The sequence below is a fragment of the Populus alba genome, chromosome 19 (assembly GCF_005239225.2).
Source record: "Populus alba chromosome 19, ASM523922v2, whole genome shotgun sequence".
Lineage (NCBI taxonomy): Eukaryota > Viridiplantae > Streptophyta > Magnoliopsida > Malpighiales > Salicaceae > Populus > Populus alba.
The window spans coordinates 3,107,932-3,129,717 of NC_133302.1; the positions used below are offsets into that span (position 1 = coordinate 3,107,932).

The 21,786-nt window shown below is 34.8% G+C and overlaps 2 protein-coding genes across 2 annotated transcripts; one reads left to right on the forward strand and one right to left on the reverse strand.

Moving 5' to 3' along the window:
- Positions 1-14,049: 14,049 nt before the first annotated feature.
- LOC118058369 (TMV resistance protein N-like) lies at positions 14,050-19,279 on the reverse strand. The gene is made up of 7 exons (XM_035071077.2): positions 19,178-19,279; positions 18,587-19,082; positions 17,360-18,485; positions 16,984-17,259; positions 15,989-16,876; positions 14,716-15,316; positions 14,050-14,274 (listed from the first exon to the last, which is right to left on the reverse strand). The coding sequence occupies exons 1-7, from the start codon at positions 19,254-19,256 to the stop codon at positions 14,234-14,236; spliced, it is 3,507 nt and encodes a 1,168-aa protein (XP_034926968.1). The 5' UTR covers positions 19,257-19,279; the 3' UTR covers positions 14,050-14,233.
- Positions 19,280-20,216: 937 nt separating this feature from the next.
- On the forward strand, positions 20,217-21,461 carry LOC140955126 (uncharacterized). Its single transcript, XM_073406846.1, has 2 exons — positions 20,217-20,829; positions 21,138-21,461. The coding sequence occupies exons 1-2, from the start codon at positions 20,217-20,219 to the stop codon at positions 21,173-21,175; spliced, it is 651 nt and encodes a 216-aa protein (XP_073262947.1). The 3' UTR covers positions 21,176-21,461.
- The last annotated feature ends 325 nt before the right edge of the window (positions 21,462-21,786 follow it).

Sequence of the window (21,786 nt, forward strand, 5' to 3'; positions counted from 1 at the left end):
TCGTGAAAAGTATAAAATTGTTTTTTATGTAACTGTGAAATTTTCTTCGTTCTTTTTTTTCTTCTTTTCCTTGCGATTTACGAGTCACCGACTTTTGAAATACTAAAGGAAAAAACGAACTTTCATAGCACATGGAATTTCCTTAGATTTCTATCTAAAATAAATTGACGGGTTTAGAAGACACCAACACCATAGACTATGGAGCAAACCAAACACCAAGCAGCTTACCTTAGGTAGGGCGTATTAGGGGTGCTAGTACCTTCCCTTTACGCAACCAGTCCCTTGCCTTAGAATCTCTGAAAGACTAGTTAGGGTTCCTAGTGACCAAATACTAGGTGGCGACTCCAAAGAACCAAATCCTTAGAACACAACGAAAATCGCCAGCCGATGTCATTGCCTTTATAATTTTTTGTGGGGGTGTGACAGAATGGCGACTCCACTGGGGACCCTTGGACTAAGCTTGATTTTTTGTTTGTTTAGGCTATGTGTTATTGGTTTTTGTTTTCTTACGATGCTTTGTTTAAAAGCTTTAGCATACATCTTTACATTCTATCGTACATGGCATGGTCATGCATCACTTTATTATTGTTATTATATTATGAGGGCACACACCTGTAACTTTAAGGTTAAGTGGGGGACTAACAGCTTGCCTTATGACTTGAGTCAAGGTTTAAGTTTGTGTAAACCCCAACTCTTTGCTGAGTGTTTAGACTGATTGTGATTGGTACACGTGCCATCCCACTATCTGCTGGACCTCCATATCGCCTTTACGAGGGTGATCACTGGAACAGCAAGAGACCCTTTTTAGAGACCCAGTAGTAAACCTACCCAATGTCTCACATAAAGGAACTAGAGCCTATCCTTAGGATGTATGCTCCATAATATCTTTTTGCATCCATAAAGGGAGAGATGTTCTAGAATTGGGAGACCCAAGAAGCTCCATTTGGTGATTTAATCAACAATGCTTGTTTGATCATGATATTGTGTTGTTTTCCTTTTTCAACTTTTTAAATCGAGGTTCCAAATGCCTTTTCAAAAGTTCATCTTGGTGTTTTTACACATCATTTTTCTTTTCAAAACGAATCTTCCATAACTACACCTGCACTTTACACTGAGAATGAATGACCGGACTTTAAAGAATCCATATTAGTTGTAGAAGAGGAAGAATGGTAGGAAAATAACATTAGGGGATTCACAAAAACGAACAACATGAACAAACTTGGAAACCCGCTACAAGGTCATGCCGTTTGGGTTAAAGAAAGTTGGGGGCACCTACCAAAGTGTCAGGGTAACTTTATTTCACAACATGATGCAAAAGAGATTAAAGTATACGTGGATGACATGACCTAGAGAGGGAGAGAATCATGACCAAATATTAAAGGAATTAGTTGAAAGACTAAGAAAGTACAAGTTGAGGCTTAACCATGCAAGGTGTTCATTCGGGGTGAAATCTAGGAAGTTGTTGGAATTTTTGATGAGTGACAAAGGAATAGAAGTGGACCCTGATTAAGTAAAGGCTATTCAACCTATGCCAACTCCCAAGACTAAGAAGGATGTAAGGAGGTTCTTGGGAAGTTTGAATTACATTGCTCAATTTATATCCCAATTAACCACGACTTATGACCTCATCTTCAAATTGTTAAGTAGGAAGAATCTTGGAATTTGGAATAAGAATGTGAAGAAGCTTTCACGAAAATCAAGCAATACCTACTGAATCCACCCCTATCTATCGAGTTGAATTGAAAAATGGCAAGTTCTACTAGCTTAGTACAACATAGTATATATGACAAGGAAAGCCATGAATGTCATCGCCAATCACCTAGCTGACCATGTTGTGAAAGTTTATGGGCTGTTAAGATTTAATTTTTTGGATAAAAATATGCTTTCAGTCGAGTAAGGGAAATCAGATTGTTGGATTATGTACTTTGAGGGTGTTGTGGTAATAGAGTGGGGGCAGTGCTAATCTTTCCTAATAAGAAACAGTATTCGATTTTAGTTAAGTCGCAATTTGGGTACACTAACAACACAACTGAGTTTGAAGCTTGCATTTTAGAGGTTGCATTAGAGCTAAACATCAGAAAGATAGATGTGTATTGGAGACTCGATTTTGATTATTTGTCAAGTGAAAGTACAAGGGCAAACCAAGGACGAGAAGTTGAGACCTTGCCAAGAATACTTGTCTAGATGGGCTAGAGAATTTGAGGAAATAAAGTTCACTCATCTAGGAAGGGAATGAAACCATTTTGATGTTTTGGTCACGCCAGCTTCTATGGTTAGAATAGACTTTGGGCACAAGGTACAACCAATACACATTGATATAAGAAATAACTTAGCTCACTGTTGCTTAGTTTGAAAGAGAAATAGATGGAAACCCCTGGTACTATGATATCAAGAATTTCATCCAAAACCATACATATCTCGTGGGGGCATCCAAAAATCAACAAGAAGATGTTGAGGAGGTTGGCAATGGATTTCTATCTTGATGGGGAAACTTTGTATAAGAAATCATTTGACGAAACTTTGTTGAGATGTTTCGATGACGTGAAAAAAGTGGTGAAGAAATTTATGGAAAGATATTTGATCCATCGATATGGTCCACTAGAAAAATTAATAATGCCAGAACTTCAATAGCAAGATGATAATAGAACTCTACGCTAAATGAAAAAATCAAGTATGCCAATTCCTCGCCATACAAGCCAAAGATGAATAGTGCGGTAAAAGCTTCTAACAAAAATATCAAGAAGATTATTTAGAAAATGATATTCACTTACAAGGATTGGTATGAGATGTTGTCATTTGCCCTTCACACGTACCCCACTACAATCCGAACCTCAATAAGAGTCACCCTGTATACGTTGGTATATGAAATGGAGGCGGTAATACCTTTAGAAGTTGAAATCCCCTCATTAAGAGTATTGATAGACTTTGAGCTAGAAGAGTTAGAATGGGACAAGGTTAAATGTGAACAGTTGAATCTGATAAGTGAAAAGAGGATAGCCGCAATCTGTCATCATCAACTTTATCAAAGAAGGATGGCCAAATCATACAACAAGAGGATTCGACCTTGAGGGTTCCACGAAGGAGATCTTATATTGAAGAAAATGTTGTCTTTTACCAGGAGAAGGTCAGAGTAAATGGACGCCAAACAATGAGGGCCCTTTAGTGGTACAAAAAGCATTTTTGGGAGAAGCTTTAATTGTTATCTAGAATGGATGGAGAAGATCTATTTAGGCCCGTGAATTCTGACTCTGTAAGGAAATATTACGCTTGATGTATTTCGTAATTTCCCAATCAACAAAATTAAAGTCTGACCATGAATTCTCTTTGTAAAGAGCCTTTTTTATATATATATTTATAAAACATATGATCTCATAACATTTGAAATCTTTTACTTAAAAGAACTTTTTACACATGACTAAAGAGATGACTCCATCAATTGGAGAGCACCAAATCAGATCTTCTTGACATATAGTTGCATTCCACACTAGGGGGCAATAAAAGATTATTTCCTGAAAGGTTTTACATGTTTTCAAAACGGGATGAGGGCCCGTAGATTTGAAAAAGATAAAGCATTTAACAAAAGCATGACAAAGAGGCAAGGACAAGTCGTAAATTTGGAGAAAAAAAGGGGCTACTTGTAAAAAAGTCGAAGACTTCTTCCCCAAGATATGATAGGAGGCAACACGAGAGATGAATCCAGCATACGATTTCAAAAGCAAGCTCATGTTGAGAGGGAGTCTCACGAACAAGAAGATGAGGATGGGGCCTATGTTTCAAAACCAGGTACGAATGCATGCATTGCATCTAATCATAAATCATTGCATGTATGTTTTTTTTTGGATCGTTACAGGAGGAGATCTTAGTGCATTCCAACAAGATTATGGATGAAGAAAGAATCATTGAGTTGATTCTAGAACAACAAGAAGAGAAGATAAGGATTCTCAAACCCTGCCAGCAGGAAGAACGACATCGATAGCATTTGGTAAAAAGGAATCGCCAGATGGGATTCCAAGTTGTTTGAGATCGCCAGAAGGGATCTCGTATTTTGATATTCGTCAATGGAGGTCGCCAGAAGGGACCTCATATTTCATGTTTGAATAAAAGGAATCGCCAGATGGGATTCCAAGTTGATGGAGATCGCCAGAAGGGATCTCGCATTTCACTATTTGGAGGTCGCCAGATGGGACCTCATATTTCATGTTGGATAAAAGGGAATCGCCAGATGAGATTCCAAATTGTTTGAGATCGCCAGAAGGGATCTCGTATTTCGATGAAGGTCGCCAGAAGGGACCTCATATCTCATGTTTCACTATTTGGAGGTCGCTAGATGGGACCTCGTATTTCATGTTGGTTAAAAAAGGAATCGCCAGATGGGATTCCAAGTTGGTTAAAGGAGATCGCCAGAAGGGATCTCATATTTCGATATTCATCCAAGGAGGTCGCCAGAAGGGACCTCATATTTCAGCTTTGAATAAAAGGAATCGCCAGATGGGATTCCAAGTTAAAGGAGATCGCCAGATGGGATCTCATACTTCGACATTCATCAAGGAAGGTCGCCAGAAGGGACCTCATATTGAAACCATTTCTTAGAAAAGCATTGGAGTTTACTAAGAATTCTTCCCCCTGGGTAGGTCACCCATATAATGAGACCATTATTTTTCTGGGTAGGTCACCCATACAATGAGACCATTATTTTTCTTGGGTCGGTCACCCATACAATGAGACCATCATTTTTCTAGGGTTCGTCATCCGTACAATGAGACCAGCACTAGGGTTCGTCACCCGTACAATGAGACCAGCGTTTTTCTTGGGTCGGTCACCCATACAATGAGACCAACATTTTTCTGGGTAGGTCACCTATACAATGAGACCATTCTTCATTTTTTTTCTGGGTAGGTCACCCATACAATGAGACCATTATTTTTCTTGGGTAGGTCACCCATACAATGAGACCATTACACATTTTTGTATTTGGTTGTGAGTAAAGGAATCGCCAGATGAGATTCCAAATTGATTGAGATCGCCAGAAGGGATCTCGCATTTCGATATTGGTCAAATGAGGTCGCCAGAAGGGACTTCATATTTTAGCCTTGGTTAAGAAGAATCGCCGGATGGGATTCCAAGTTTTTGGGGTTAAAAGAGATCGCCAGAAGGGATCTCGAGATGACTAAATTTTGATCATAGTTTTTGGGTTGAGGAGGATTGCTGTAAAGACAAAGTTTCAGAGCGATCAAGCTCCAACCAGATCAGTTTCGAGAGTTCAGTTTTGGTTTATCTTTATAAATCTTACTGCACAAAACCTCTGCTCCGTAAGCTTTATAAAGAGGGGGCATCTGTTGTAACCCATTTTTGGGTCCCCACAAAAATAAATAAAATAAATAGCCAAAAGAGGCTAGAAAAATAACAGGAGGCAGAAGCGCTCAGAAAGTGGTCAGAAAAATTGGTCAAGGAGGTTAAAAATACAAAGATGGATTTTGGACAGTATATTCTTGAAGGATGGGGGCCCTGTTTAGAAGGAAAATTTAAATTTTGAGTAGAAGCCCAAATTTGGATGTTTATGGACTTAATTGGATTTTTATTTGAATTTATAAAGGATTTGATTGCAAGAAAAAATTGATTTTTAAGTCAATTTGGGCTTTAATTAGAAGAAATTAAAGTTCTGGGGCCAAATTATGATTTTTAGGAATTTATTAAGTCAAATCAGGGGCTTAATTGCATAAATATTGAAGTTTAAGGGCCAATTAGGGATTTAATTGAGAAAATCCGGAACCAGGGACCAATTTGGAAAATGTGCCTTAATTTACTGTTCACTTTCTTCCTCAAAACGCTGCCTGAGTGGCTGCTTTCCAGGCGAGTTTTCCGGCTCGTGTGGCCTCCAAATCCGACAAACCTTACACCAACATGTTCACATGCAACCCTTTTATCCCGGAGAATGGTCCGGTCGGGTCGAAAAAGTTAGAAACGGCTCCGTTGAGTGGCTCAAAGTGGCCACCTCGGGCAGTTCGCAGCCTTGAGCTGCCAAATTTGGCAGCTCGAGGTGCACACTTTGAGCGAACAGTTGAGATGCTTCCCAACTGAAGCAAGGGTTGCAATTTTTCCATAACATAGACAAGATTGCCCTCTTCCACAGCCTATAAATAGAGTCGAATTTGATATCTGAGGGGGGAGAAAATTCAGGTCCAAAGTCAGCCAAAAAACCAGCATTTTCGCCCAATTTCTGCAGATTTTTCTTCTTCTTCTTTCTTCCTCTGCAACAGGAAACCAAAACAAAAAAAGCAATGAGATAGTGAGGGGACGACCGAGAGGGGAGACCATTGTACACAGAGAAGGATGAACAGCTGATATAAGGAAACACCCGAGATCAAGAGGAGAAGAACCAGACAGAAGCAAAAAGGAGGAAGACAGAGGTACGGGCGTCTGCAAAAAAAAGAAGAAGAAATACTGCAGAAAACAGTTGTGCTTCCCAGCCACTGCCACCGTCACCACCACCGGGAGACCTCGTCGACTGCCTCTCCACCGCCACCAGCATCACTGGGAGGGTTCGCCATCGTCTTCAACATCGTTTCTGCCACCAGGTTTGCACCCCCTCCGTCGCTGTGCATGCACCATTTCCTTGCATTTTACTGTTCAAGTGAAATATAATTCACTTGAACAGTGAAATGCTAATTCACTGTTCACATCAAATATAATTAACGTGAACAGTGAAATGCTATTCACTGTTCACACCAGACATATTTCACTGTTCACATGAGGCCTGCTGGGTTCAACCCAGCCACGTGGGCCCCGCTGGGTCCAGCCCTAAAAAATATTAAAAAAATAAAAATTCTTCAAAAATTATTTCAAAGAAATTTGTGATTTTTCTGTAATTTTATTATTGTATTTTGGTCAATATCGATTTTTATTTTTATATTGTGAAGATACAAATCCGGTATTAAAATACCCGGTTTTCATCAAAAAAAAATGTTTATTAAAAAAAAAGTTTTTTGTTTTCATGCATACGGCCAATACACTAACATATTTTGAATGTTCTTTTTATATATAAAAAAAAAATATTGGAAGTTTTGAAAATGTGTTTTCGCATGGATTTCTTAAACACAAATCATTTTCTTGCATTTGTGGATTTTACAACCTGTTTGTAAAACTCCAAAGGGTATTGACCAATATTCCAAAAACTATAAAAATCTTATTTTGGGAGGAGAAGTTGTGGTTATTGTTCACCGCTAATGTTTGGATGAAGAAATCCTTAAAAGGACGAACATCCAAAATATTATCGGGAGTAATAAATCAACGCACATGTTTGAAAGAAGCTTTGGTTGCGATCGAGAACATTTCAAAATTTTAATTTTTTTTCTCCACGGTTTACGAGTCGTGAAAAGTATAAAATTATTTTTTATGTAACTGTGAAATTTTCTTCGTTCTTTTTTTTCTTCTTTTCCTTGCGATTTACGAGTCACCGACTTTTGAAATACTAAAGGAAAAAACGAACTTTCATAGCACATGGAATTTCCTTATATTTCTATCTAAAATAAATTGACGGGTTTAGAAGACACCAACACCATAGACTATGGAGCAAACCAAACACCAAGCAGCTTACCTTAGGTAGGGCGTATTAGGGGTGCTAGTACCTTCCCTTTACGCAACCAGTCCCTTGCCTTAGAATCTCTGAAAGACCAGTTAGGGTTCCTAGTGACCAAATACTAGGTGGCGACTCCAAAGAACCAAATCCTTAGAACACAACGAAAATCGCCAGCCGATGTCATTGCCTTTATAATTTTTTGTGGGGGTGTGACAGAATGGTGGCCCAGCCGATGTCATTGCCTTTATCTGTTGTAACCCATTTTTGGGTCCCCACAAAAATAAATAAAATAAATAGCCAAAAGAGGCTAGAAAAATAACAGGAGGCAGAAGCGCTCAGAAAGTGGTCAGAAAAATTGGTCAAGGAGGTTAAAAATACAAAGATGGATTTTGGACAGTATATTCTGGAAGGATGGGGGCCCTGTTTAGAAGGAAAATTTAAATTTTGAGTAGAAGCCCAAATTTGGATGTTTATGGACTTAATTGGATTTTTATTTGAATTTATAAAGGATTTGATTGCAAGAAAAAATTGATTTTTAAGTCAATTTGGGCTTTAATTAGAAGAAATTAAAGTTCTGGGGCCAAATTATGATTTTTAGGAATTTATTAAGTCAAATCAGGGGCTTAATTGCATAAATATTGAAGTTTAAGGGCCAATTAGGAATTTAATTGAGAAAATCCGGAACCAGGGACCAATTTGGAAAATGTGCCTTAATTTACTGTTCACTTTCTTCCTCAAAACGCTGCCTGAGTGGCTGCTTTCCAGGCGAGTTTTCCGGCTCGTGTAGCCTCTTTCACTAAAAAAAGTTCATCATCTTTCTCGTAAATTCTTAGCAATGCAATAATCATAATTATAAAAGAGGTAAAAGGTAACACGTAAAAGTTATTCCACTAACTATTCTACTAAACTTGAAAATATGTAAAAGTTATTCTATTACTAATGACCACTTATAGTCAAGCTCTTATTCTCCTTTTCCACATCTGAAAAGTAGGTCACCGGAGCAGATTCAATGGATATCAAGTTGTTTACATCAATGACAACCACTTCCAACGTGGTTGTCATTTTGTCACCAACAGTATTTTTTAATTTTTAATTATTAGCAATGCAATAATTATAATTATAAATGATAAAAATGTAACATGCGGGGGAAAAAGCAAGGAAATTTCTCAAGCGCGTATTGGTAAATATTGAGCAGCAAGCAGATTCTTTAGCAACGTGTTGATCGATATTGAGCTGGAATTTGGAGTGCTAATTTCGAGATAGTTGTTGATGGCGTATAATTATAAAAAAAAAATTAGAATTTTTAGAAGCATGGTTCAACTGTCCTCCTAAGTAATTATAATGTAATAAGACTGTGGATGCAATATGTTGTTGATATCCAAGCTGAATTAGATTTATTTTTAACTGAATCAATGTGGCCTGGGCTTACCTAGAAGGATCACTGAGTTAAAATAATTTGGTGTTGCCTCGGTGAGTTTGTAGAGGAATAAGCGTGTTCAGCTGGAGCGACTTTCAAGAACAGGATATAAAAAAAGATGAGCGTAAAAGATAACTCGGTGGCTGGGTCAAGTGAGTTCAAGGACGGCGTGACTTAACAGACATCAAGTATCTTTACCTGTACTCAATGAGTTGATGCCATGACAAAAGCAGAGGAAGACGTGTAATGGTTAGGTTTTATAGGTTTGATTTAACGATGGGTAGGAAGACTTGAAAAGTAGTTGTTTTTGCGGTGTAAAAGTATTTAAAAAATATATTTTTATTCTAAAATAATTTTTTATTATTTTTAAATCATCAAAAAATTAATTAGATGTATTTTTTAAAAAAAATATTTTAAAAACCAAACTTATTCTAAAGCACTGTAAAGTGTAAACAAGGTTTTTTTTTTTCCAGTTAAGGAATTTTATCAAACACTTGATACGCTTCATTAAAAAATTAACAACAGGATAAAGGGATTTCGTGGGCGGCAAGGGCCTAATGATCAGTGCTGCCAACTAGTAGACATGGGTTTTTCCTATTTTATCTCTCGGTCCGTTCTTACATTTACCAGCACCACAAACACCAGACCATCAATCCTTTGGATTTTATCGTGCTAAAATCAAGCATTAATAATGAATAAAAAAATGCTCTTATTATTTTTCTATCCTTCGAATGAAAGGCCAAAAAGCAGTAAAAAGCATGCAATAATACATTGAAAAATCTTATAGACAAAACAAACAAGACTTTCCTTATTAAATCAATTTAAGATACTTTCTGAACTTTCTTTCCTGTGTATCAATAGTTTTCATCAATTATCTTAAATTATAATATTAAATGGTGAAGAGCCAACTCAAATGCAATATCCCAACTAATAATCTCTTCTTGAAAAACCAATTTGTTTCTAACGAAGATCAAGAATTTCCATCTTCTTGAAAATACGTCGAAGAAGTGAGGAAAAGAATGAAACAGTATGCATCAAAAGCAATCAGTCCGTTTTATTTTTTTCTATTTTGTTGCTATTGTGGTCAGAATTTGAAGAGATTTGAAATTTTTATCTGAAATTATTAATAAAATATTTTCCATCAACATTTTCATTTCTCTATTTACTGGTATAGTGAATGGAATGTGCCAGAGAGTGTTCTTTGGTTTCAGCTAAGAGCCTTTGTTTTACAAAGTATCCATGCACAGAATAGTGCAATGAAGTCCAATGATACCACCGCAGAACAGGAGGGGAATTCAAAATTTGGGGAAGTTCATTGAATTATCTCCAACTCCTGGCAAGAAATTTGTACAGAAAATTCCAAAAGGCAAATACAAGTGAAGAAATAGAATTTGCTTCTTATATAAATTGCACATGCTTTCTCGAGGCTTGATTTGGACAAGAAAAGGTCATCATATAAATTTTCTTAAGATCCCATTAAGAGAAATTTGATTTTCGTGAATGAAAATTAATCCAACCATTTCTTCATCTTGAGAAAAATTAAACAAAAGACGAGGAAATTTACTTGCTAGTTTTGGAGTCAAAGTCTCCTCGTAGACATGCTAGGTTAGTCAAGGTTTGGGCAACAAATTTCTCTTCAGCGAGGCCTACCGCTTTGCATTTTTGACTGATTGGATCATTTTAGAGGCTGCCCTGGCCATGTCATGCATAGCCCATAATAAATAGTCATAACAGATATAATACTTTTACTACTCTTTAGAGCTTGGTTGATAATTGTGATTATTTTTTAAATAATTTTTTGTATTAAAATATATAATAATGATATTTTTTATTTTTTTAAAATTATTTTTGACATCAGTATATCAAAATAATTTGAAAACACTAAAAAATATATTAATTTAAAGTAAATAAAAAAATAATTTTTTTAATTTTTTTTCAAAAGTAGTATCATTTATACCAACAAATACACAGTATTTTTTTTTATATAAATTTTGAATATTAAAAAAATTAATCCACTGCTATTCTACTAAACTTGAAAATTATGTAAAAACTTATTCTATTACTAACATGGAGTGATACTGTTTTCTTGGTCCATATATAAGGGGATCTTTTGGCAATAGTATTTTAAAATACAAGGTTTGTCTTACTGGGAAGATAAACTCAAATTTTTATTGAAGATGAGAAATTATTCTTGATTAAATTAAAGATAAAATCAAGCTGTACAAGCATGTATAAAAATTTACATGTTTGGGTTTAAAATTCTCAAAATTAACTAGAGAGTGTCATGGACATCAATCCATACATTGGGAAAACTTTAATTTATTTAAGAGTGGTTAAAATTACTTCTCAAAATATTTTTTTATTAAAAGTGTATTAAAATAATATTTTTAAAATTTATTTTTAATATAAACACATCAAAATGATTCAAAAATAATTTAAGAAATGTAATTCGATTCCCAAAAGCATCCTAAAACTAAATTTAATCTTGTCTTATCCTATTTTGTTGAGTTCTATATATGGAGATGATAGCATGATTTATATATAAACTGTTATACAACTCAATCTAGACAAATAACTCGTTCGTAATCATGGTTAAGTAATTTATTTACTTTGCTCAACAATCATGAGTTATTATTTAAGTAATCAACTAGTAAGGGATTTTGTTCCATGTAGTTATTAATTAAAATAATTTTTTATATGATCAACTGGACTAGGGATTTAAGGGATGAATATTATGTTCCAATATGAATATTTATTACATCCAAAATAAACATCTTTTACTTGGCCATGAACTAAGCTTTTATTGGCTTGAACTAAATTAGAAGCTCTATAAATAACAGGGACTAAGTAAGTGTAGCTAAAGATTGATGCCACGCTTGAGAAGGAAGAACATGCAGGTGGAGAACTAACCTTAATAGTAACTGAGTTAGGACGGTTAAAATAATTGATTTCTAATTCAGTGTGGGAATATTTAAACAGATATGATATATGCGAGAACAAGAAAATCGAAGTAGATAACAACCTGTTAATAGAGCTTGCGAGGATGTAATTGAAAAACATAAAGTTTGGTGACCGAAATGAAAATAGATAAAGATCCCAAGGACCAAGAAATAAAACATTGGCTATGAGCAGTGACATGAACAGTAAAGCGACAGAGGAGGTATGAAAGATTTGTTTTAAGTTTCGTTTGTAATGTAGTGGTAAGACTGAGGAGGCAACACGTTGTTGATGCCTAAGCTGAATTAGGTTCATTTTTAACATAATCAATGTGGCGGTGTGAACACTAACTTTTATTTGTTTATTTTTGCCAAAGTCTAAGATAGAAAGCTCTCATCTCAATAAGTTCCCACTTTCACATTCAATAAATGTAACACAGTGGAAGACTTGAAAATTACTTGTTTTTGTGATGTAAGAGTACTTAAAAAAAAAATTAAAAAAAATATTTCTTTTTTCTCTTCCAGTAAGGAATTTTATCAAACACCTGATCCGCGTCATTACAAAACTTTATTTGTTTCTTTTTGCCAAAGTCATTGCCAACCCGCGTATTTAATGATTTGTTCCTTTGAATTCAATTCCTTTTTGCTGGAATGAGCTGTAGTGGCGAAATTGGGGGTCGTTTGCGGAGAACGTGCATTAGTGGGACCTTCATGCTTTCTTAGATAGAAACAAACTTTTACCTCTCTCTCATTCTCACTCTCGTACTCAGGATGCCTTTATTTAGGTTTAGTTTTTGTGTTTGTGGTGAAAAAAATATAGTTAGTTATTTAGTAATATATTAAATTGTGTTTTATACTGTGAGGTTTATTAAAAAATTGAGTTTGAAATGCAGTTTTTGTGAAGTAGTTTTTATATATTTTTTTAATTCAGTTTCGTAAAACTTTATTTATTTTTGCGTTTCAAGAATATTTTTTTTAAAATTTTGAAAATTAAATTAGAGATGAATATAATAACATAAGGATTAAATACTATTTTTTTAAGATTTCAAGGTATGATGTAACATAGCAACAAAAACCAACTAGATTTAAAACACTATAGACCATGAAGATATGCATTTGTGGTTTTTATTATAGTTATTAAACTCGATCTAAGAGTTGATCCGGCCAAGAGACTGGGTGACGGGTTACAAGAGTCTATAACCCGAGTCGTAGATTTGATAGGTTATTCTATAATGTTTGTGTCGATCCAATATTTTATTCTCTGAATATTGTTTTACAAAATATGTTTGATTGAACTTTTTTTAATCATTTAGTTTATTTTAAATTTGTCTTCGTAATGTATTTTTTTTGTTTATGAGATTGATTTTTTTGAAATTTTATTTTTAAGTGATTATCATAGTGTGGTAAGGCCATGAAATTTAAGTTGATTAAATATGTTGTTAATGTCTTTTTTAAAAAAAGAGGCAATACCTAAAGATTTTTAAAACATTTTGTTTATTTTGAATTGGTATTTATGATATCAGTTTTTTAGCTTTTTTAGGATTAAAATAATAAGAAGATGAAATGGATGTAAAAGATTAAATCATAGATGAATATGAAAACATAAGGATTAAATACTATTTTCTAAGACTACAAAGAAAAATTAATTATTTTCTAAATTAGATTATTGTCATAGCTCTAGGTTTGAACTATGCAAGTTTGGTGTTTTAAGAATGTTTATGTTATTTCTTTATTTAATAATAGTCCAAGATTTATTATTAATTGGTGTTCGTGCCATAAAAACTAATGACAAACTAGCTAGAAAAACAAAAGTTGTATATATAAGAAAAGAAAAGCCAAAAAGTACTAAAAACCATGCAATAATGCATAACAAGATCTTATAGCCAAAACTAACAAGACTTTACTTATTAGACTAATTAAAGATGCTTTCAAAAAATTTCTATGTATTGACAGTTTTCATCAATTATTTTACATCTTAACATTAAACGATGAAGAACCAACTCAAATGCTATCTCAACCAATAATCTCTTCATAAAAAACCAAATTTTTCTAACTAAGATCAATGATTTTCATCTTTTGGAGAATTCATCAAAGAAGTGAGAAAAAAAAATGAAACAATATTCATCAAAAGTTGTAACTTGAAAATATAAATTACATCATGGATAATAACAATTAGGTTGTCCAATTTCAAATAGGATGGAAAAGATTTCAAAGAACATCCAATGGAACTTTCAAGTTTGGAAAATGAACTTCAAATACATATCAACTTATCATACAAAAATACCATACTGACCTTGAGTAACTTCAAACATCTTTCCGAAAAATCCATTTAAGAATTTCCTCCCCTGAAAAACCATCAAATTCAATATAACTTTCAAGTTTGGAAAGAAAGTTAAACATGCATGATTGTATATGCATTTTGTTATTACAAACAAATCCCATTTCACTTTTAATTAATAAACTTACTTTATAATAAAAAAAAGGTTAATATCACATCGTTTTCATTTTTGTTAAAGATAATATTTAATTTTTTAGATTAATTAAGAAAAATAAAATAATTAAAGATAAAATTTAATCTCTTAAATTAAATAGAATAAAATAAAAATAACTAAAGGAAATATGTATTCTTACAAAAAAGCCTTAAATATTTAATATTTTTTTATTAAATATGATATTTAATTTTTTATATTAAATAATAATAATAATGAAATAATTAAAGATAATATTTAATCTCATAAATTAAATAGAATATAATAAAAATAACTAAATGAAATATTTGTTCTTACCATAATGCGTTAAATCGAGGCTATGTCCTTGCAGCTTCGCAAATAAAATGTCACTCCATTGCTTAGGTGTAGACGCTGTGATTGAACCACAAGTGGGATGAAGAAGCAGATGATATGGCGATGGTGATGGCATCACTGTATGTTTTCCCACTTCCGACTCTTCAAATGAATCTAACTTCCTTGCGATCACATGGACCCCACATTCTTTAACGTGTACGGGGTAGAATGAAAGACCGTTGCGCACTGCATCCTCTGTTGGCTCTGAAGAAATGTATAGTTCCAATTCGTCATCTCCACAGTAATCTTCCATTGCCATTTCACTTCTACTTATGTATCTTATCCCTCCATAAGTTCTTGATGATATATAATCTTCAAACAATTTAATACCGTTGCTTTTATTTCTTATAATAATAATAATGATAGTTTCTAAGTAATAACGAGCATCCTTCTCAAGTGGATGGACAGCCCAAAGAACTAAGCCTAGGAAGACTGGAGGTATATGGAATGACAATGAGCATCCTTCTCCCCTGTAGCTCATCCAATTTGGCATCTCACCAGGAAAGCGGTCAATACGATACCCGTGACTACCGCTGCACATTGCCTGTATAAATATATTATCATTAAATCACGAAATAAAAAACAAAACCAATCAGACTTTAAATATTTAATAAAAAAATATTATTAAATATAATATTTATTTTCTTAGATTAAATAAGAAAAAAAAATATTATTAAAGATGATATTTATTTTTTGAAATAAAATAATAATAATAATAATAATGATTATTGCCTATATACATATTGATTTCAAGGAATGCTGAGCTTTTAGACATTAATCAATGTATGTGCCAATTGTGTGTGTTTATTATTATGCAAGAGAGACTGAAAGAAATAGTACCTCAAAAATGCTCTTCTATAATTTATTCGGTGAATGATGTACTGTTCAAATTAATAGAACTGGTAACATTTATTCAAACTAATTTCTATTTTCTTGTTATTATCATTTAAGAAAAATACATATATTTTTTTATAATTTAATGATGTACCTAAAACCATGATATGTTTAAAAATAATTAAAAAAATTAAATTTAATTATTTTTATATACCATCCCATCAATAATTGTGTATTCATGTTTTTTTTATCAATTTTATTTCAAACATAATTTATGCTAGAAAATAAATCATTATTCAATATCGATGACCTATAATAAATATCATGTATGTGCTAATTGTGTGTTTACTTTTTGTGCAAGAGAGACGGAAAGAAATAGTACCTCAACAACACTCTTCGGTAATTTATTTGGTGGTGAATGATTGCGATCATCAATATTAATACACCAGAAACTATTATTTAGATCTTCAATGCCCTGAATCTCTTCTAACGAATGACTTCCCTGTAGATTTATAAATAGATCTTTTTTTGACTTGATTGGTATTCTTACTCTTTCCAATGATTTGCAATTAGGTGCACTAAAACAGCTTAAACTTGAGGGAAGATCTAGCATTGATACAAGATGTTTGCATCCGTCAAGAAGCAAGACATCTAGCTTGGAAAGGAAGCCGATCCCAGAAGGTAGGCTAGAGAATTTGTTTCCTCTTAGATCCAATAGTACTAGAGAGGACAAACCACTGAAATCAACACAGTTAGTTGCATGATCAGACAAACCACAATTAGAAAGCTCAAGACGTTTCACAATGAAAGATATTGGCAGCCAACGTTTCCAATTCAAAACACCCGTTGAAATCAAAGAAGAACTTGGTGGAGCCGAATTGTATCCATGCAATGATAACCTTCTGACATGCTTTAATTGTCCAATTGAAGAGAGAAATTTCTCATTTTCAATCCCATTGGCTAGCAGCTCAGTTAAGGATTCCATATCACCCATACATTCTGGCAATTTCTCAAGTTGTGAACACCCAGAAATATTCAGAGTTTCAAGAGACTTTACATTGCCAACGCTTTCAGGGAGAATCTTCAGACTCCAACATCCCTCTAGATTCAAGTAAACGATACTCGTCAAATTTTCAATAGATTGATGCACCTCAACTAAACTCGAGCAACCTTGCAGAATTAATTTCTCTAGACATGAACTGTGCAAGTTTGGTGTTTTAATAAGGTTCTGAGAATGACTGAGATCAAGGATTTTTAGCTTGTTGAGAATATGTCATAATAGAGAGCAAAATAATGAAAATTAATAATAAGAAGTCGTAACAAGTAAATATAAATTACATACTGGAGAAATTTTAGGGATTGTAGTATGTTTCGCACCTTTTGTCCCTTCCATAGTTCTTCGAGGTTACTGTACTGCATATCAAGAACGGTTAGATTGTCCAAGGTAAAATCAGATGGAAAATATTTCAAAGGACATTCATGCCAACAAATCCACATCAACTCTTTAGAAAGCAGTTTGAAGGATCCGGTGAGATGTGCTCCATTGATTTGGAGTAGATTTAAGCATTTCATTTCTGCAAATGATCCTGCGCTAAGTGATTTAGCTTCTGATGCTCTGACATCCATTGCAACACCCTCGACAACATCGCTACCCTAAAAAAAAAAAAAAAATACAACTTTCATCAATTATATGTAATAAGTTTGACTAGAAAATACGCATGACTCTGCTTTCGAGTATGCATTGAGCTCTTACCTTCTGCTGCTCAAGTACACTCCATGCATCGTCTTTATTCCAAATTCTGGTCCTTTTTCCAAGAAGTAAGGGAGACGCATTACAAACAACCTCCCTTCCCATGTCTCGTAATAGATCATGCATGGTTACCGTCCTTCCACATAACTCCCTTTCATCTTTAATTATACACACATGAAATTGAATCAGAGACCTTTCATGGAGAGTTTCCAAAACAACTTCTGGATTGTAACGGCAACGGGCTCCTAGCACTTTTGCGACGTATTCTTTCTCTATACCAATAAAGAAGCATGCAATATCAAGGAATGCTCTTTGTAACTCATCACCAAGTGCGTGATAACTTATTAGAAGCTTTCCTTGAATATCTTGGTGTGGAATTCTGCTCAAGTTGTCAATTTCACTTTCCCATCTATCTTTGTTTTTCTTGTACAGAAGAGCTCCTATAACCTCAAGAGCTAAAGGAAGTCCTCCACAGTAACCAACGGCTTTCTTCGAAAGCTCAATGTAATCTTCTGCTGGCTTGGTGTCCTTAAAGGCATGCCTGCTGAAAAGCTGAAGGGACTCATCTGGTTTCAATTCTTCGATCTGATATGTTTGATCTGCTTCACGAAGAGGATTTGAATCTCTTGTTGTAATAATTACTCTACTTCCGGGACCAAACCAACTTCGATCTCCCATCAAAGCATTTAGCTGGTCCAGATGAGCCACATCGTCAGCAACAACAAGAACTCTTTTGCGACAAAGTCGATCTTTGATCATAACCTTTCCTCTATCGACACAATCGAAGTTTGCAACATCCTGTTTTAAAATATCGTGAAGAAGTTGCTTTTGAAAAGGAACAAGACCACCATTAACTTGTTTTGACCTTTCATTGATATCCAAAAGAAAACAGCTTCCCTCGAATCCATAGCAGAGTTGATTAAATACAACTTTTGCTATAGTTGTCTTTCCTATTCCTGGCATCCCATGTATGCCCACAATGCGTACATCATCTGTTGCAGTACTTACAAAGTCATAAATATCGTGAGCAAGATCCATACATACCAGGTGCTCAGGAACATATAAGCACTCGCGACGTAATTTATTCAACACATCCTTGATAATCCCTTTGATAAATTTTGCTTCATGCCTGCTCATAGAAAGAAATATTTTAGTATTTCACATTGAAAAATGTAATTTAAAATTACTCCATAAACGTGTGCAAGTGAATCTTAGAGAGAAAAGGAATACCCATTTGCCATATCATTGAGATTCCATCCAGATAGATTTCCAGCCTCCTCAAGAGCTTTTCTCCACTCCTTCACCAACTTCTCTTCAAAACGCTCTTCATGTTTAACAAATGCTTCTGCAAAACTGCCATTCTGTTTTCTCACATATGAAGGATCAATGTCATAGAATATAGGAAGAACAATCTGACCGGTTTTCCTGTTTTTGCACTTAAGAATCTCTACAAGTTCATTGAGACACCATCTAGAAGAAGCATATCCTTTTGAGAAGACAACTATGGATATCTTTGATTCTTGAATTGCCCTGAGGAGATGATGTGAGATTTCTTCTCCTCTCGGAAGTTCATCATCATCTCGAAAAGTGTGGATTCCTGCTTGGACCAAGGCAGTATATAGATGATCTGTAAATGACTTGCGAGTGTCTTCTCCTCTAAAACTCAAGAAGACATCATAGGCCCCTTCTGGTCTCGATCGAGAAGACTCTGGCTCTGTCATGGCAGCTGCAGAAATCAAGGCACAGTCAATTACCAATGGAGCAATATAACAAAGAGTTAGCTATGAAATTCCAAAGCTATGATATTGAAATGAGGTTAACTGAGGTCAGCTTTTCTTCTCTTTCGCGAGGATGAATCGATTTCTTCATCTTTGGATTGCTTGCGTTTTTCTTTCTGCATTTTTAAATTAAATAGAATGATATAGGATGTGTTAAATAATATTTATGTTGTCTTATTTATTAAGGGTAGAATAGTACTTTCAGTTTAACCTATATATACTTTATTTGTAATTAGGTTAAGACTAAGCATTCATAATATATAGTTTATTCAGAATTCTAGCCTCCTTTTTGTGTTTGATCTCAATTAGTTTAACATGGTATCAGAGCTGGTTTTATGAAACGAAGCTTAATCCCAAATACAGCTTCGCGGATCCAACTCTGCGGTGAGTTGGCTGGGGGTTTGCAGGGGGCAGCGCGCAATCCCAAATATCAATTTTTTTTGGAGTGATATTTTGTCTTCCGCTTCTGCAAAATTAGGTATTTCGACAGTCTCTGCAATTATTTTGGTATTTCGACAGTTTCTGCAATTATTTTGGTATTTCGTCTTCCCTTCAGCTTCTGCAATTTGGTATCTGCGTTCAGTTTTTGCAAATTTGTTTTGTGTTTTGGGAGTAATCGTATAATTTCGAGAAGATATTTGTTTAGTTTCTGCAATTGAGTATTTTGTCTTCCGCTGCTTTTGCATTCTGGTTATTTGTGATTGTTGATTATGGCTACTGAAAGAGATGATTCGCTTCAGTCTGTGAGTGTGAGGTTGGATGGGAAGAACTATTCATATTGGAGTTATGTAATGAGAAATTTCCTTAAGGGTAAGAAGATGTGGGGGTATGTTAGTGGAACTTATGTGATACCTAAGAATATTGAGGAGGGGGATGCTGGTTTGATAGATACATGGGAAGCAAATAATGCAAAGATCATTACTTGGATCAACAATTCTGTTGAGCATTCAATAGGTACGCAGTTGGCGAAATATGAGACAGCAAAAGAGGTTTGGGATCATCTGCAAAGGTTATTCACACAATCAAATTTTGCAAAACAGTATCAATTAGAGAATGACATACGAGCTCTTTATCAGAAGAATATGAGTATTCAAGAGTTTTATTCTGCTATGACAGATCTTTGGGATCAATTGGCTCTTACTGAATCGACAGAATTAAAGGCATGTGGTGCCTATATTGAGCGTAGAGAGCAGCAAAGATTGGTACAGTTTTTAACAGCACTTCGCAGTGATTTCGAAGGACTTAGAGGTTCAATTCTGCATCGTTCTCCACTGCCTTCTGTTGACTCTGTTGTCAGTGAGTTATTGGCTGAAGAAATACGTTTTCAGTCTTATTCTGAAAAAGGAATTCTTTCTGCTTCAAATCCTTCAGTACTAGCAGTACCTTCTAGGTCATTCTCTAATCATCAGAATAAGTCTCACACAAGGGTTGGCTTCGATGAGTGCAGCTTCTGTAAGCAGAAAGGTCATTGGAAGGCTCAATGTCCTAAGTTGAGACATCAGAATCAAGCTTGGAAGCCTGGAAATCAGTCACAATCTAATGCTCATAGACCACCTCAGGGTTATAAACCACAACACCACAATACTGCAGCAGTAGCTTCCTCGAGTTCTATTACCGATCCTAATATTTTGGCTGAGCAATTTCAGAAGTTTCTCTCCTTGCAGCCACAAGCAATGTCCGCTTCTTCTTCCATAGGTCAGTTGCCTCATAGTTCCTCAGGTATGTCACATTCTGAATGGGTCTTGGATTCTGGTGCTTCTCATCATATGTCTCCAGATTCCTCATCTTTTACCTCTATATCCCCTTTATCCTCCATTCCTGTTATGACTGCTGATGGCACTCAAATGCCCTTAGCAGGTGTTGGTTCTGTTGTCACACCTCACATGTCTCTCCCTAATGTTTATCTTATTCCACAACTCAAATTGAATCTTGCGTCTGTTGGTCAAATATGTGATTCTGGTGATTACTTAGTCATGTTTTCTGGTTCCTTTTGTTGTATACAGGATCTGCAGTCTCAGAAGCTGATTGGGACAGGCCGTAGGGAGAATGGACTATATATTTTGGATGAGTTAAAAGTGCCAGTTGCTGTTGCTGCCGCTGCTACTACTACAGTTGATTTGTCTTCCTTTCGTTTGAGTATTTCATCTTCTAGTTTTTATTTATGGCATTCCCGTCTAGGTCATGTTTCGTCTTCTCGTTTGAGATTTTTGGCATCCACAGGAGCTTTAGGAAATTTGAAAACTTGTGACATTTCTGATTGTAGTGGATGTAAATTGGCAAAATTTTCCGCCTTACCTTTTAATCGAAGTATTTCTGTTTCTTCTTCACCATTTGATTTGATTCATTCTGATGTATGGGGACCTTCTCCTGTTGCCACAAAAGGAGGGTCTCGATATTATGTCTCTTTTATTGATGATCATACTCGTTATTGTTGGGTTTATTTAATGAAACATCGTTCTGAATTCTTTGAGATATATACAGCTTTTCGAGCTCTTATCAAAACTCAATATTCTACTGTGATCAAATGCTTTAGGTGTGATTTAGGTGGGGAATACACTTCTAATAAATTTTGCCAATTGCTTGCCCTAGATGGAACCATCCACCAAACTTCATGTACAGATACTCCTGAGCAAAATGGTGTTGCTGAAAGAA

Coding starts and splice junctions, on each gene's coding strand:
- LOC118058369 (XM_035071077.2), bottom strand. CDS start 19,256: ATGCAGAAAGAAAAACGCAAGCAATCCAAAGATGAAGAAATCGATTCA. Junction 19,083..19,177: donor GAGAAGAAAAGCTGACCTCA/GTTAACCTCATT, acceptor TGATTTCTGCAG/CTGCCATGACAGAGCCAGAG. Junction 15,317..15,988: donor TACCGAAGAGTGTTGTTGAG/GTACTATTTCTT, acceptor ATATTTATACAG/GCAATGTGCAGCGGTAGTCA.
- LOC140955126 (XM_073406846.1), top strand. CDS start 20,217: ATGAGTATTCAAGAGTTTTATTCTGCTATGACAGATCTTTGGGATCAA. Junction 20,830..21,137: donor GTCCGCTTCTTCTTCCATAG/GTCAGTTGCCTC, acceptor TGTTGTATACAG/GATCTGCAGTCTCAGAAGCT.